At 46.0% G+C, this 13,591-nt stretch overlaps 1 protein-coding gene across 3 annotated transcripts in view; it reads left to right on the top strand.

Moving 5' to 3' along the window:
• Positions 1-13,591, top strand: part of VSTM4 (V-set and transmembrane domain containing 4) — a 102,811-nt gene that overhangs the window by 74,662 nt on the left and 14,558 nt on the right. The window contains exon 8 of one of the 3 annotated variants that reach the window (XM_064594941.1): positions 3,355-3,978. The exons of the other annotated variants lie outside the window; for them this stretch is intronic. Within the exon in view, the coding sequence (XP_064451011.1) occupies positions 3,355-3,453 (99 nt within the window). The 3' untranslated portion in view covers positions 3,454-3,978. Of the gene's footprint in view, positions 1-3,354; positions 3,979-13,591 lie in introns of those variants that run through there. 3 annotated transcript variants of the gene reach the window in all.

The raw sequence follows: 13,591 nt of genomic DNA, 5'->3' as shown, positions 1-13,591 counted from the left end.
TCCCTCTCATGCTCTCTGTCTCTCATTCTCTCTCTCTCAAATAAATAAATAAAATCTTAAAAAAAAAAAAAGATTATTTGTTCCATTTCTTTAAAAAAAGTTGATGGTATTTTGATGGGGATTGCATTGAAAGTGTAGATTGCTCTAGGTAGCATTGACATCTTCACAATATTTGTCCTTCCAATCCATGAGCATGGAACGTTTTTCCATTTCTTTGTGTCTTCCTCAATTTCTTTCATGAGTATTTTATAGTTTCCTGAGTACAGATCCTTTGCCTCTTTGGTTAGATTTATTCCTAGGTATCTTATGGTTTTGGGTGCAATTGTAAATGGGATCAACTCCTTAATTTCTCTCTCTTCTGTCTTGTTGTTGGTGTATAGGAATGCCACTGATTTCTGTGCATTGATTGTATATCCTGCCACTTGACTGAATTCCTGTATGAGTTCTAGCAGTTTTGGGGTGGAGTCTTTTGGGTTTTCCACATAAAGTATCATATCATCTGCAAAGAGTGAGAGTTTGACTTCTTCTTTGCCAATTTGGATGCCTTTGATTTCTTTTTGTTGTCTGATTGCGGTGGCTAGGACTTCTAATACTATGTGGAATAGCAGTGGTGATAGTGGACATCCCTGCCGCGTTCCTGACCTTAGGGGGAAAGCTCTCAGTTTTTCCCCATTGAGAATGATATTCGCTGTGGGTTTTTCATAGATGGCTTTTATGATATTGAGGTACGTACCCTCTATCCGTATACTCTGAAGAGTTTTGATCAAGAAAGGATGCTGTACTTTGTCAAATGCTTTTTCTGCATTTATTGAGAGGATCATATGGTTCTTGTTCTTTCTTTGATTAATGTATTGTATCACATTGATTGATTTGTGGATGTTGAACCAACCTTGCAGCCCAGGGATAAACCCCACTTGGTCGTGGTGAATAATCCTTTTAATGTACTGTTGGATCCTATTGGCTAGTATTTTGGTGAGAATTTTTGCATCCATGTTCATTAAGGATATTGGTCTGTAATTCTCCTTTTTGATAGGGTCTTTGTCTGGTTTGGGGATCAAGGTAATGGTGGCCTCAAAAATAACTCTGGTCTTAATCACAAGTTTTAGTTGCTGAGTTTTGTTTGTGTGTTCGTTCGAGCTGGTGTGCTCCTCTTCATGCAGACGCAACATAGGACATTCTTCATCTTCACAGAAAGTAAGTTGGGGCAATTATATGCATTTCAGAGGGGATCTTTGTTTTATGAAAGTATCTCCAATAAGAGCTGGTAAGTACCAAATTATCTGTGGATCGTTTACGAGATGAAAAGACCTAAAATTTTCCATACCAAAATTTTCCAGCAACAAGACCATTTGGAAACCAGTTTATACCCATAACAATAGACAATAAAGAAAAGAGCTGACTTTGAGTGGGACTCTATCTGACCAGCAGTTTAGAGTCAAAAATCCCAGGCCTAGCATCTGCAGGTTTTAGTTAATATTAAGATTTATTTTCCCGGGAGGGCAACATTGACCTTAGTCTCAGTTGGGTCGATATTTAGCTCTCAGGTCAGTAAGTGTTGATGGGAGCTGCAACTAAAGTCCACAGATACTTGTTGGCTCTCAGAGGCCTTGGTGGGTGTTTTAGGAAATAACTAGGAGACATCTCTTCTTCGGGGCCTGGTACCAGTTGGGGCGTTTATTTCTGTCGCTGTTCCATTTTGTCACCATCTGCATAAAACGGTGCTTCCTGGAGTGGTCATGGGCCGCAGAGCCCCCCAGCCCTCTTTCCAGAGGGCTGTTAGCACATGCTCACCCCGAAGAAGCCACGCTGCCCGCCGCCTCCAGCAACTCCTCGACAAGAAGGGAGGACCTGTATTTACTGAGGACCTACTAAGTGCTAACTCGTCTGCTAGGGGCTCACAGGCTCCATCTCACTCATCTTAAGTTCACACGTGAGCTCCCGGGGGGCCCTCTGGATGCCGGCAGGCAAAAATGACTGACGCCTTGCAGTGTGTTTTCACCCTCAAAGCATAAAAGTGGGACTCTTTTTGTGTTTCCGAGACAACGTGGCATTTTGTGGGCAGTATGGATGCCTGATAGTGGTTGGAAAGTTTAAAAGATAGGATTCATGAAGGAAACAAAGAGATGAGAAAGGCATTTTAGGCATTTTATAATCAAGATACCAAAACTGACCCTCCTCTTTTTTAACAAAACAAACACAGTGGCCTGCTTTCAAGGTGACCTCGTCCACGAGTGAGCCGTGCGTGATCACGCAGCGTCTCTCTGACTGACGATGTGATCGGTTTGTCTCATAACCCTAAACGCCGAGAGTGAGGCATTGTTCCTACATCAGAGATTCTTCCTCCTTTTGGGGGCAAGGGAGTACTTTCACAACCCTCAAAAATGTGTCGTTTTCCTTTCAGTTAGGGGAGAGGGATTGCCACTGGCTCAAGACCCCTGAAACCTTCGGCGAACCCCCGCCTCCTCCCCCTGGTTAAGCAGCCCTGCAGCAGAGCCCCCCAGTACTCACTGAGCGAATGCAGATAACTTCCAGGAAAAGCTGTCCCGGCTTCCTGGTTTCCGAAGAAACAGAGAAAGCCAGAAGTACTTTTGATTGATTTTTATTGCACCGGGTCAGTTATTGATTTGGAGGCCAAGAGGAAGAAGAGGAAACAGTTTCTGTGATGTGGAGGCAAGAGCTCAGTGCTTCACGAATAGCCACAGGAAGTATGGATTTGAGAGGAGGGTAGTCAGCACCCCAGAACGAACCAAAAAAGAAGAGGATGCAGTCCTCGCTGAGGACCGCTCAGGGCCTCACCCCTGCACATCAGTAACGAAGACACTTGGGTGTAGTACTCAGGAGCTGGAAGGCTCGGGCCACCTCTCTTCTCTGAGGAGGAGATGATCTCTTGTGAGCAAAAGACTGAAGACACCGAGAAATGAGGCACATCACGGGCTTCATTATCACAAGTTTCCCTGCAGGTCTCTTGTATCCTGTCTGTCCCGCTCAGATCCATCCTCCACATTGCTGCCTAGAGATTGTTCCCACACACAACTCCAACCATGTCATTTCCCTGTTTAAAATACTCTCCAGGCTCCCCCTTGCTTCCAGGATGAAGCGCAGCTTCCTGTGAGCGGCACGAGTGCGGGCTGTCTCCCGCTGGCCCCGATACCCCGGTGGCCCCATAGGCTCTGTCCTGCACCACTTACCTCGTGGCTCTCTCACGAGCTTCTTATGGAGCCCTTCTGCCCCTTGAGCCCCACTTATCCCCAGTCTAGTTCTCTGGGCATCAGTTATGCTCCTTCATGTCAGGGAGCTCCCCATCACCCACCCGCATGGCACTTTTCAGTGACCTGTTATTTCTGACCCTTCCAGGCATCAGCGTCCTTGTTCCTGGAGGTAAACGTGGGTCGTCTGCCACCACCCCAGCTGACTGCTTTGCTTCCTGGCCGTGGCCCTTCCCCAGATGCTTAGGCTGCTTCTCCTCCTCCACCTGTCTGGATGTTGGCTGTCTCTGGGGTGCTCTTCTTCTTGAGCAGATTGCCTGGGAGAGTCACCACTGCCACAGATGTGGCAGCCCGTCCGTTCCCTCACTTGGGTCTTCATGGCGATTCCAGACTGGGCCTCCTGGCTGTTTATGGTACATTCCCTTGGAGGCTCCCCCTGCCCCCCAAATTCACCACAGCACACACAGGACTCATCACCTGCCCCCGGCCCTGCTCCCCCCGGGATGCCCCTGCCTCCAGGAATGGCTGTCCCATCCAGACCTGTATTTTAGCACTTCCCACACCACACTGAAGTCATGTTTAGCTGCCCGATTTGACTTTCTCCTCCCCTAGCACCATGTGGTTCCTTTTTACAGAGTGACTTCTACATTTCTTAGACTACAAAGGCTCTACATTATAGACAGCTTAGATACTAGAGACGGGAGGGGCTGTTTTTTTAAATTGTGCTAAAATGCACATGACATAAAATTTATCTTAGCTGGGGCGCTGGGTGGCTCAGTCGGTTAAGCGGCTGCCTTCGGCTCAGGTCATGATCCCAGGGTCCTGGGATCGAGCCCCGCATGGGGCTCCCTGCTCAGCAGAGAGCCTGCTTCTCCCTTTCCCTCTGCCTGCCACTCTGCCTACTTGTGCTATCTCTCTGTCAAATAAAGAAATTTAAAAAAATCTTTTTTTTTTTAATTTTTTTTTTTGAAGATTTTATTTATTTATTTGAGACAGAGAGAATGAGAGACAGAGAGCATGAGAGGGAGGAGGGTCAGAGGGAGAAGCAGACTCCCCGCCGAGCAGGGAGCCCGATGCGGGACTCGATCCTGGGACTCCAGGATCATGACCTGAGCCGAAGGCAGTCACTTAACCAACTGAGCCACCCAGACGCCCCTAAAAAAAATCTTTAAAAAAAAAATTTATCTTAACCATTTTTAAGTGTATGGTTCAGTAGTGTTAAGTACCTTTACATTGCTGTACAAACCATCTCCAGAACTCTTTTCATCTTGCAAAGCTCTGTACTCGTTAAATAACACTCCCCCCTCCTTGCCCCTGAAGCCCACCCTTCTACTCTCTGTCTTTATAAATTTGACGACTCTAGGTACTTTGTGCAAGTGGAATCACATAGTATTTCTCTTTTTGTGATTGGCTGATTTCACTTAGCATAACATTGTCAAGGACCATCCATGTTGCAACATGTGTCAGAATTTCTTTTTTTTTTTTTCTGGTAAGGCTGAATAATATTTCCTTGAATGTATATACCATAGTTTGCTTATCCATTCATCTGTCCATAGACACTTTAGTGGCTTCTACATGTTGGCTATTATGAATAATGCTGCTGTGAACGTGGATGTATAAATATGTTTTTGAGTTCTTGATTTCGGTTCTTTTGGATATATACCTAGAAGTGGAATTGCTGAGTCATACGGTAGTTCTATTTTTAATTTTTTGAGGAACTGCTCTACGGTTTTCCACAGCAGCTATGCCATTTTACATTCCCACCAACAGTGCAGAAGGATTCAGTTTCTCTACATCCTTGCCAACACTGCTATCTTCTGGTGTTTTTGATAGTAACCATCTTAATGGGTGTGACATGGCATCTCATCATGGTTTTAATTTGCACTTCCCTAACGGTTAGTGATGTCGAACATCTTTTTATGTTCTTGTTGGCCATTTGTATATCTTCTTTGGAGAAATGTCTGTTCAAGTCTTTCCCCTGTTTTTTTAAATCAGGTTGTTTTTTTGTTGTTGTTGTTGAGTTGTAGAAGGTCTTTATATATTCTAGATATTAACCTCTTATCAGATATATAATTTGCAAATATTTTCACGCATTCTGTAGGTTCCCTTTTCCCTCTTGATTGTGTCCTTGGATGCATGGAAGTTTTAAATTAGCACTGGTTTTGAAAACATCAAGGACTTGTCCTCCTCATCACTGTGTCCCCAGTAGACGAGCTGGAACTTGTAGAGTAAGTGTGGAGTGAATGAACGATTGAGGACAGAGATCTGTGATTGGAGCTCTGAGTCTTCACTGCTCAAAGTGCAGTCCATGGACTAGCAGCCTGGGCATCGCCTGGGAGTTGTTGGAAAAGTAAAAGCTCACATCCCACCCTAGACCTACTGAATGAGAATCGCAATTCAACAAGATCCCAGATGTATCTGACGAACATGAAAGTTTGAGAGTGTGGCTCTGAATAACTATCTAACTCAGTAGCCAGCTCTGGTTGGGTCACCGCCGACAAGATGGAGTCTGTCACATCTGGAGAAGACTGATTTTACATTTTGTAAAAAGTTCAGCCCACAGGGGAGAATGGTGAGTTTTCTTATTTATCAACAACGAGAAAATTAAACACGAGAATCTGCTTCTAAAGGGTATGGTGAGTTTCCTTCATTCCTGAGGACCTTTCCTGGACAGCTTATCCCTGTGTCAGCTGGGGGTAGCTCTGCCCTGTGATCTCCTAGGGCCTCTCACAGATAGAGAGTTCTGACATGTAGGGAGTGTGTGACCAAGACTTGCCCGCCTGGGATTCCCTCGAGCTTACTATCTGCAGTACACCTGCCTCCTCTCGTGGAATCTGACAGATCAGAGCACTCCGAGTGGACATAAAGGATGTGGTTCATTCCATCAGAGCTGAGAGGGAACCTGTCTTGGGAACGGCTTTCCACTGCGTGGTCAGCCCAGGACCCAGATGCCTCGCCTTGTCCGGCGTGTTCCTGGTCTCAGGAAAGAAGCCCCCTTTCCCGGCCCCGTTTCACTATCGAGAATATCCTGCCAAGACCAGAAGAGTTTCTCTCTGATCCGTAGCAGTGCAGGGTTGGGAGGCGCATTAGGCACTGGTGATAGAATTCTGAGAGGATTTTAATAATAACCCAAATCCCAGCAAAATTATTTCCAGAGGACACGCATTTCAGGTTTCTTGAAGGATGTTTATAATAAGCCGGAGAATTTCTCTTGTTGTCGTTAATGGGCTAGAACTGGTTTCAGTTAAATTTTACATGAAAAGGATATATTAACCTGCATAAAATATGTTCATAATCTAGATTTAAAATTAAAAAGAAGAAAAAACCCCACAACCACATGTACAATATATCGCCCCAAGTAAAAGCCTTGGGAAAAAAACAAAAACTTTGCTGGCACCACGCTAGTACCATTTTTGAGGAGATAAAAATTCTATGCTCCCCTCGGTACACATGCATATCCCATTATTGTCACGGGGAGTTATGTATGTTGACTGGAGGGAAGAATAGATGCTGAGCTTCAGAAGGGATGAGAGGAGGGGAAACAGAAGTCATTTGGTTTCATGGATTTCCTCCAGTCCGGAGAGAGCAGGCGGCGGGGCCTGTGATAAGCGTGATGCAGTCGTCAGGGAGGTGAGGCCCCCCACCCCTGCCCCAAGTGGAGGTGGAATCCGATTAGTCTCGTGTTAGGGACTGTTAACTCTGTCACAGGGCTGTCACCTCCCAGGCCCTCTGCTGCCTGGGGCTGACCACAGACAGCCACCAGGTTGGATGCTTCTCAGCTGTGTCAGAGGCCAGTGGAGATTGCTGGAGGCTCTGATTTTTTTCACGATGGGTCAAGTGAAGCTCTTACTCTCCAGGAAGACTAGTAGCACCTAGGCACTCGTGAGGAACCCCCTTTTGGGAGACGGTGGGGATCCTACCCCAGGATTGCTGCAGGAAGAGTCTGCCTCACCCCGTTCTAGGAGGATAATGTGACCCTGTGCTTTGAGGAGGAAGGTGCCTCGGGACTGACCACCTCAGGACTGCGGGCCCCTGTTTATTGCATTGTTGATGCAGGTCATATCACGTTGCAATCTTCCACATCCCCATTCATTCCTCGCGCATTTATTGAGTGCCGGCAGGCAGTGTGCAAGAAGCTGTGGGGACAAGAGCATGAGCCTTAGAATCTCCCGACGGACGGGAGCAGGTGGTGGAGAGAGAAGCTGGGCCAGAGGTTGGCCGAGGCCGGAGGGAGGCCTAGAGGTCCTGCAGGTCCAAGGCCGGAGGGGGGCCTAGAGGTCCTGCAGGTCCAGCCCCATGAGTGACCCCACTGGGTGGCACAGGCCCATCCTTCTTCTGGACGTCCTGGAGAGGCCCCCTCTGGGAAGGCCCACCCTGTGGGTCTGCAGGGAATGTCCCTTCAGAACGGTAGCTTGTTTCCCAGCTCAGCTCAGCTCAGCTCAGCTGATTTGCTGCTTTTATTGGGCACTTCGTTTTGGGATCATTGCACTGCTGGGAATTTTTTTTTTTTTTTGACTTTTTTACTCTATTTTATTTTTGTAATCTCATGGAACAATATCATTTGTGCTCACATTTGATTTTTTTTTTAATAGAAAAAGCTGATTTCATTTAAAACCTCACTGTTTTCAGTGCAGAACATTTCAGAATTGTTATTAAAAGACTTTTTCAATCTCAGATAGAGAATACTAGAAAAAAGTGCCATTTTGGGAAAAAAAAAAGAAAAGAAAAAAAAGTTGTCACTGTATCTGTGACATCAAGCTAAGTATTCAAAATATCCAGAAGGAGGGCGCCTGGGTGGCTCAGTTGGTTAAGCGACTGCCTTCGGCTCAGGTCATGATCCCGGAGTCCCGGGATTGAGTCCCGCATCGGGCTCCCTGCTCAGCGGGGAGTCTGCTTCTCCCTCTGACCCTCCCCCTTCTCAGGCTCTATCTCATTCTCTCTCTCAAATAAATAAATAAAAAATCTTAAAAAAAAAATATCCAGAAGGAAATCGTGATGGGAAATCCTGAGTTCATGACAAGCTAATGGAACATTGAAGGGATTTTATGCCCCTAGCCAGATTTAATTCTAACTTACTATTATAACTCGCAAAAGCTGAATTTATACATTCCAGCAAGCACATGTGATGTCCAAAAGGCGGTAAGACACAGCCTCGTGAATGTATGACTAGAGCACGCATAGAAAGATGAAGATGGCAAGCTACGAATTCGGTCATGTGTGCCCATTGCTCACGTTACGTATGGATTCAGCAAATGAGCCACAGACCCGCTGTTATTTTATGTCTGGTCTTACCACTTGGTTTGTGCCCCGTACATCGTGTCCATGACCTAGTGATGGTGATGGTGGTGGTGGTGGTGACACATGCCCTTCACTTCCGTGGCACTTCCCCACGCAGCCGGTATCCCCGTGCTTGTCCCTAGGAACGCGGGGACAGCCTGACATGAGCATTGCTATTGGCTCTGTCTCCCAGATGAGGCAGGGAGCCACAGGGAGGTAAGGACGGACGTGCACTGTCGGGCGCTTGGCCTTGGGTCCCTGTTCCTCCCCACTGGGCTCCGGGCTCCGCTGCTCCTCATTGAGAGCACTCAGTAAAGTTCTAGTCCACCAAATCTTGGAGCGTTTTCTGCCTTGACCTCACTGGATGGGATCTTATATGATGAAAGTTGCAATGGTGATTCTAAATGGGGCGAGAGTGGGGCTGGCAGTTCAGAATATCCATTTGTTAAGATTAGAAAGTGAAATTCCTTCCATAGGCTCATTTCTCTGCAGTTGCCTAATTCCTATTTGGCATATATTCTTTAAGCAGTTTTCTGTGTATTCACAAACTTATATCCATCTCTCTCTATATTCCCAAAGTGTGTACGCGGTCACCCCACAATCAGTGTAGGTCATGGCTACAGATTGTGACAAATAATTAATGTGTGCCACCTTCCCTAAAATTGAGAATGATCTTAAACAAAATGATTATACATTGAAGTGTTTTCTCACTAACAATATATCAGGCTCATATTTCTATGTCAGTATATACAGATCCATCCCATTCTTTTAATAACTGGCAGGTGTCATGGTATCATCATTCCTTTCATCTGTCTGTCTATCTATTTATCTGATATCATCATATGTCTATATTTTAACCTATGAAGTTGAAAGCCATATGCAGATTTATGTGATTCCAAGGAGTGGAACCTAAGTATCCTTCTTCTCGGTAGAAAGTCCTCATGGAAACCCTAGATAGGCCAAAAGAGAAAAAAGTCCCATGGTTCTGCTTGCGATTTCCAAGAGCATCCCCTCGCTGTATTCCTGAGGCCCAGGATATTCAAAGGAGGGTTTGTTTGGGGTTTTTTTGAGATTTTATTTATTTATTTGAGAGAGAGAATGAGACAGAGAGAGAGAGCATGAGATGGGGGAGGATCAGAGGGAGAAGCAGACTCCTTGCTGAGCAGGAAACCCAATGTGGGACTCGATCCTGGGACTCCAGGATCATGACCTGAGCTGAAGGCAGTCGCTTAACCAACTGAGCCACCCAGGCACCCAAAAGGAGGGTTTTTAATGCAGTGTCAGACTGGTTTTCTTTCATTTTGTCTTAAACTCATTCAGTCGATCATGTAAGAATGTGCATTGACTATCCCCTACATGCCAAGGTAGCACTTGAACCGGGCGCCTTGCCGGAAGCTAGGTCACAACCAGTGGCGTGCGCCCGCCCACTTCCATCCACGAGAGAGAACAGATCTCTGGCGTCATGAAGTTTACAGGTGTAAATCAGCCAGTGCTGTAAAGCAGAACGTTTCTCTTGGAGAACTAGTTGCTCACCGTTTCCCAGCACACTGTGAGATGCAGCCGTGAAGGTTTGACCGAGTCCGTGCTTCTGCAGAGCTGAGCGGTGTGGTTCGAGGCTAGCTCTAGTCCCAGCTCCCCACTTACGAGCTGTTGACCCCAAGCCTGCCATTTCTGCGCCTCTGTTTCTACCTTTGTAAAATGAGGGTGATGATAAGAGCACTTTCTGCGTAGCGTTGTCGGTACGCTGATATACCATGTGTTAGGTGCTGTGATTACATTCTGGTGGGAGAAGGCCAATGAACAGGACTTTATAATTCCAAGGAGTGATACATCCTCTGCAGAGCATATTAGCCAGGGAGGGACTGTGTTTGATGGGGAGGAGCCTCCTTGGAGCAAAGGCCCAGTAAAGTAAGGGAGCAAGCCACATTGCTATCTGGGGGAAGAACATTCCAGGCAGAGAGCACAGCCTGGGCAAAGGCCCTGAGGTGGGCTCTGGACAAGGAGAACTGTGCCCGTGTGTCTGACATACACCAGGAGGCCAGTTTGGCCTGAGCATTGGTCAGCAAGGGGGGTGTGTGGTGTGAACGGAGGCCAGAGGACTCCTGGGACAAAATCATGAAAGATCGGTGTCCTGATAGGGACTCTAGATTTTATTCTAAGTGTAATAAGAAACCATTGGAGAATTTTGTGCACAGCAGTGAGTGGTTTGACTTATCTTTTTAGAAGGATTAACTTTACCACTATGAAAAAAATACATACAGATTTATATTTATATATATCACTGGATTTATTTGGCACTGGCCTGAGGTCCAGTGGCATCCATCAGAATCTGGCAGGTGGTGTTTTCCAAATGATCTCTGAGTGTCTTCTTCTCTCTGCCTCTAAGTATTTCAAAGGGACCAATTTTCAAAACAACACTTCTCTGTACTCTATAATAAAAATTATAGTAATAATAATAAGTGAGCACTTGTATAGTATTTACTATTTACCCACAAGGTAATTTTCTAAGTACATTACACGTATTAATGCATTTAATCCTCAAAATAACCCTGTGGGATAGGTACTATTATGAGTCTCACTTTACAGATGAGGAAATGGAGGCACAGAGAAGCTACAGAACTTGCCCAAGGTCACAGAGCTGGTAAATGGCAGTCTTTCTGTCTCTGAGAATCGATGCTCTTAAGTACCACTAGATAGATCCTTGAGCCCCAGACATTCGATGAATCAGAGTGTTAAAGATTGCAGTGGATTGGAAGACTGAGGGTTCCAAATTGAAGATTCTCAGAGTGGACTCCTACAAAGAAGGAGATAACCAAACACCCTCTCTTTCTAAACATAAATATTCTTTTGAATAATATTGCCAGTAAAAGTACTTTTGGAAGGAAGCTGGGAAAACATACATCTATGGTCCATGGGGAAGAGAAAATGAGTGTCTGTATTAGATCATGGAGCTAATCACCGCTATCACTGTGCCACTATGAAAAGTTTCATGTGTCAGGACCCTCCCCAAGAGCTTTATCTATAATCACATTTTAGCTTCCAAACATACACTGGTGAAATCTAGAGACCTCCATCTGTCTGATGACTTGTAAAACCTTGGGCCTTTTCTGTGCATGGCTTTAACACGTTCTATAGCTGGTCACCTCTGTGTGTCCTCAGAGCAATTAACCAGGGGCATGTGACTTTCCGTCATGTCATATTCATTCTGGGAATGTGCTTTGCTAAACATCCTTTGAATTCTCCAGAGTCAAGAGCATGATGCGAATTTGCTCTGCTCAAGAGTTCCAAGTGACTTCATCCAATCCACAGTGCCAAAAACCTGGATACAACTTTGAAATCTTAATCCCCATCCAAAACTTCTCTCCTGAGTTCCAGATCCTTTCTAATCCTCCCAAAGTCATAGAGATCACTGGTTCATTGGCCATCAGTTACTGAAGAATCATGTGAAAGCCAGGCATGGGGGAGGAATTTGGGCAGATATCATGCCAAGGTTTGTGGCTGTCTGAAGCAACTGAGGAAGGAGGCATTTGGTGCCTGAGAGAGTACCTGTGTGCTGCTGGTGCTGACCAAGGGCCCTGGTCTCTAGACCCCGGCTCAGAGCATCAAGAGGCACCCATGTCAGCAGTCACAGCTGCATGCTGGATTTGGGGAGTGCAGCTGAATTCCAGCCCTCACTTCGGAGTCAGGATTCTGGTAGCACTTACGCTGCTGAAGCCAGAGGTCCTAGTGGACCAGTGATCTCACCTCCAAGGAGATGGTGAGTAGAGCTGGCATGTGGCTCCAGCAGTTATCTCAGAAAATTCCCCAGTTCTACCCTTTCACCGCTTAGCTTCCTATTCCCACCTGTCCAGTGGACATCTCTAATCAAGAGTCTCTTCTTGCCAGGGGTGCCTGGGTGGCTCAGTCGGTTGAGCCTCTGACTCTTGATTTCTGCTCAGGTCATGATCTCAGGGTCGTGGGATCGAGCTCTGCATCGGACTCTGCCCTCTGTGCAGAGTCGGCTTGTCTCTCTCCCTCTGCTCCTCCCCCTCCTCTCTCTCAATCCCTCAAATAAATAGATAAATAAAATCTTAAAAAAAAGCAACAAAGTCTGTTACCACCTGACACACAGCATGGCCAAAGCAGAGTATGCCAGTCGGCTGACCTGTGGAACTCAAAATTAAGTCAAGTTCATTTCCAAGGCATGTCGATTCTAACAGGGCCAGTAAGAACCATGACATCGTTTTCTTTCCTGAGGTTGGACCTACGGATACCTGTCGAGGGGTCAAGGGCCCTCCATCAGATAGAGCCTCCCCGACTGCACAGCCTCTGCCTCCTCAGTGGCCATAGTCATGTGGGTGGGCGTCGTGAGGGGAGAATTTGTTTTACTAGGTACTCCTCTGTTGAATAAAAAATGAGCACTTATCTTGAAGGGGGAAGAGGAAGTCTGCCCTCGATGATATGTAATTCTCTCTTGGGTAAATAGATTCCTGATAGTGCAGGTCGGTAGAACTGCAATCACATTTTTTAACTCTAAGGTGACGTTAGCATGAACATCCCCATGTCCTAGTTATTGATCTCTTGCTCGGATAATGCTATTACCCAATTGAACTTCTGACATCGGAGAACTTGCAGTGGCTGCAATTCCATTTTTCTTTCATTCCTGCAACTTAATTCAACGTGCACATCCAGCTGTGATCTCTATGAAAAAATGTTGTTTTGCAGGAGTCGGCATAGAATGTTCAATCAGCCTCTCTTTCCCTCTCTCTCTCCTGGTAGGAATGTTAAGTTTTGGCTTGAATCCTGAAATGAAATACTCAGAAACTACCAAATAGGAGCTTGAAGTGTGGTGTCCCCAAGAGGTGCACAACTTCTGAATTCTTGGGGGTTGACTTCTCTAGTGTGAGCCATATCAAGTAAATCCTTCCCCATAGATCCACTTTCCATAATCAATACTCTAAAACTGGGGGAAAAAGAGCTTAAATTAGAAGTAAGAGGTCCAGCCTGGGGGCTGTAATCTGCTGTTGAGTGTCTCACCACTGGCAGAACAGAAGGATGGGCCATGGAAGACTTGGCATTTCATTGCATACTGACCTTGTTACACCTAGAGTCCAGAAGGTTCCATCACT

Source organism: Mirounga angustirostris, unplaced genomic scaffold, assembly GCF_029215605.1.
Source record: "Mirounga angustirostris isolate CCGP_5_RB_7025 unplaced genomic scaffold, mMirAng1.0.hap1 SCAF_6, whole genome shotgun sequence".
Taxonomy (NCBI): Eukaryota; Metazoa; Chordata; class Mammalia; order Carnivora; family Phocidae; genus Mirounga; species Mirounga angustirostris.
Note: the sequence above shows the minus strand (reverse complement) of the source record. Positions and strands in the feature narration are given on the sequence as shown.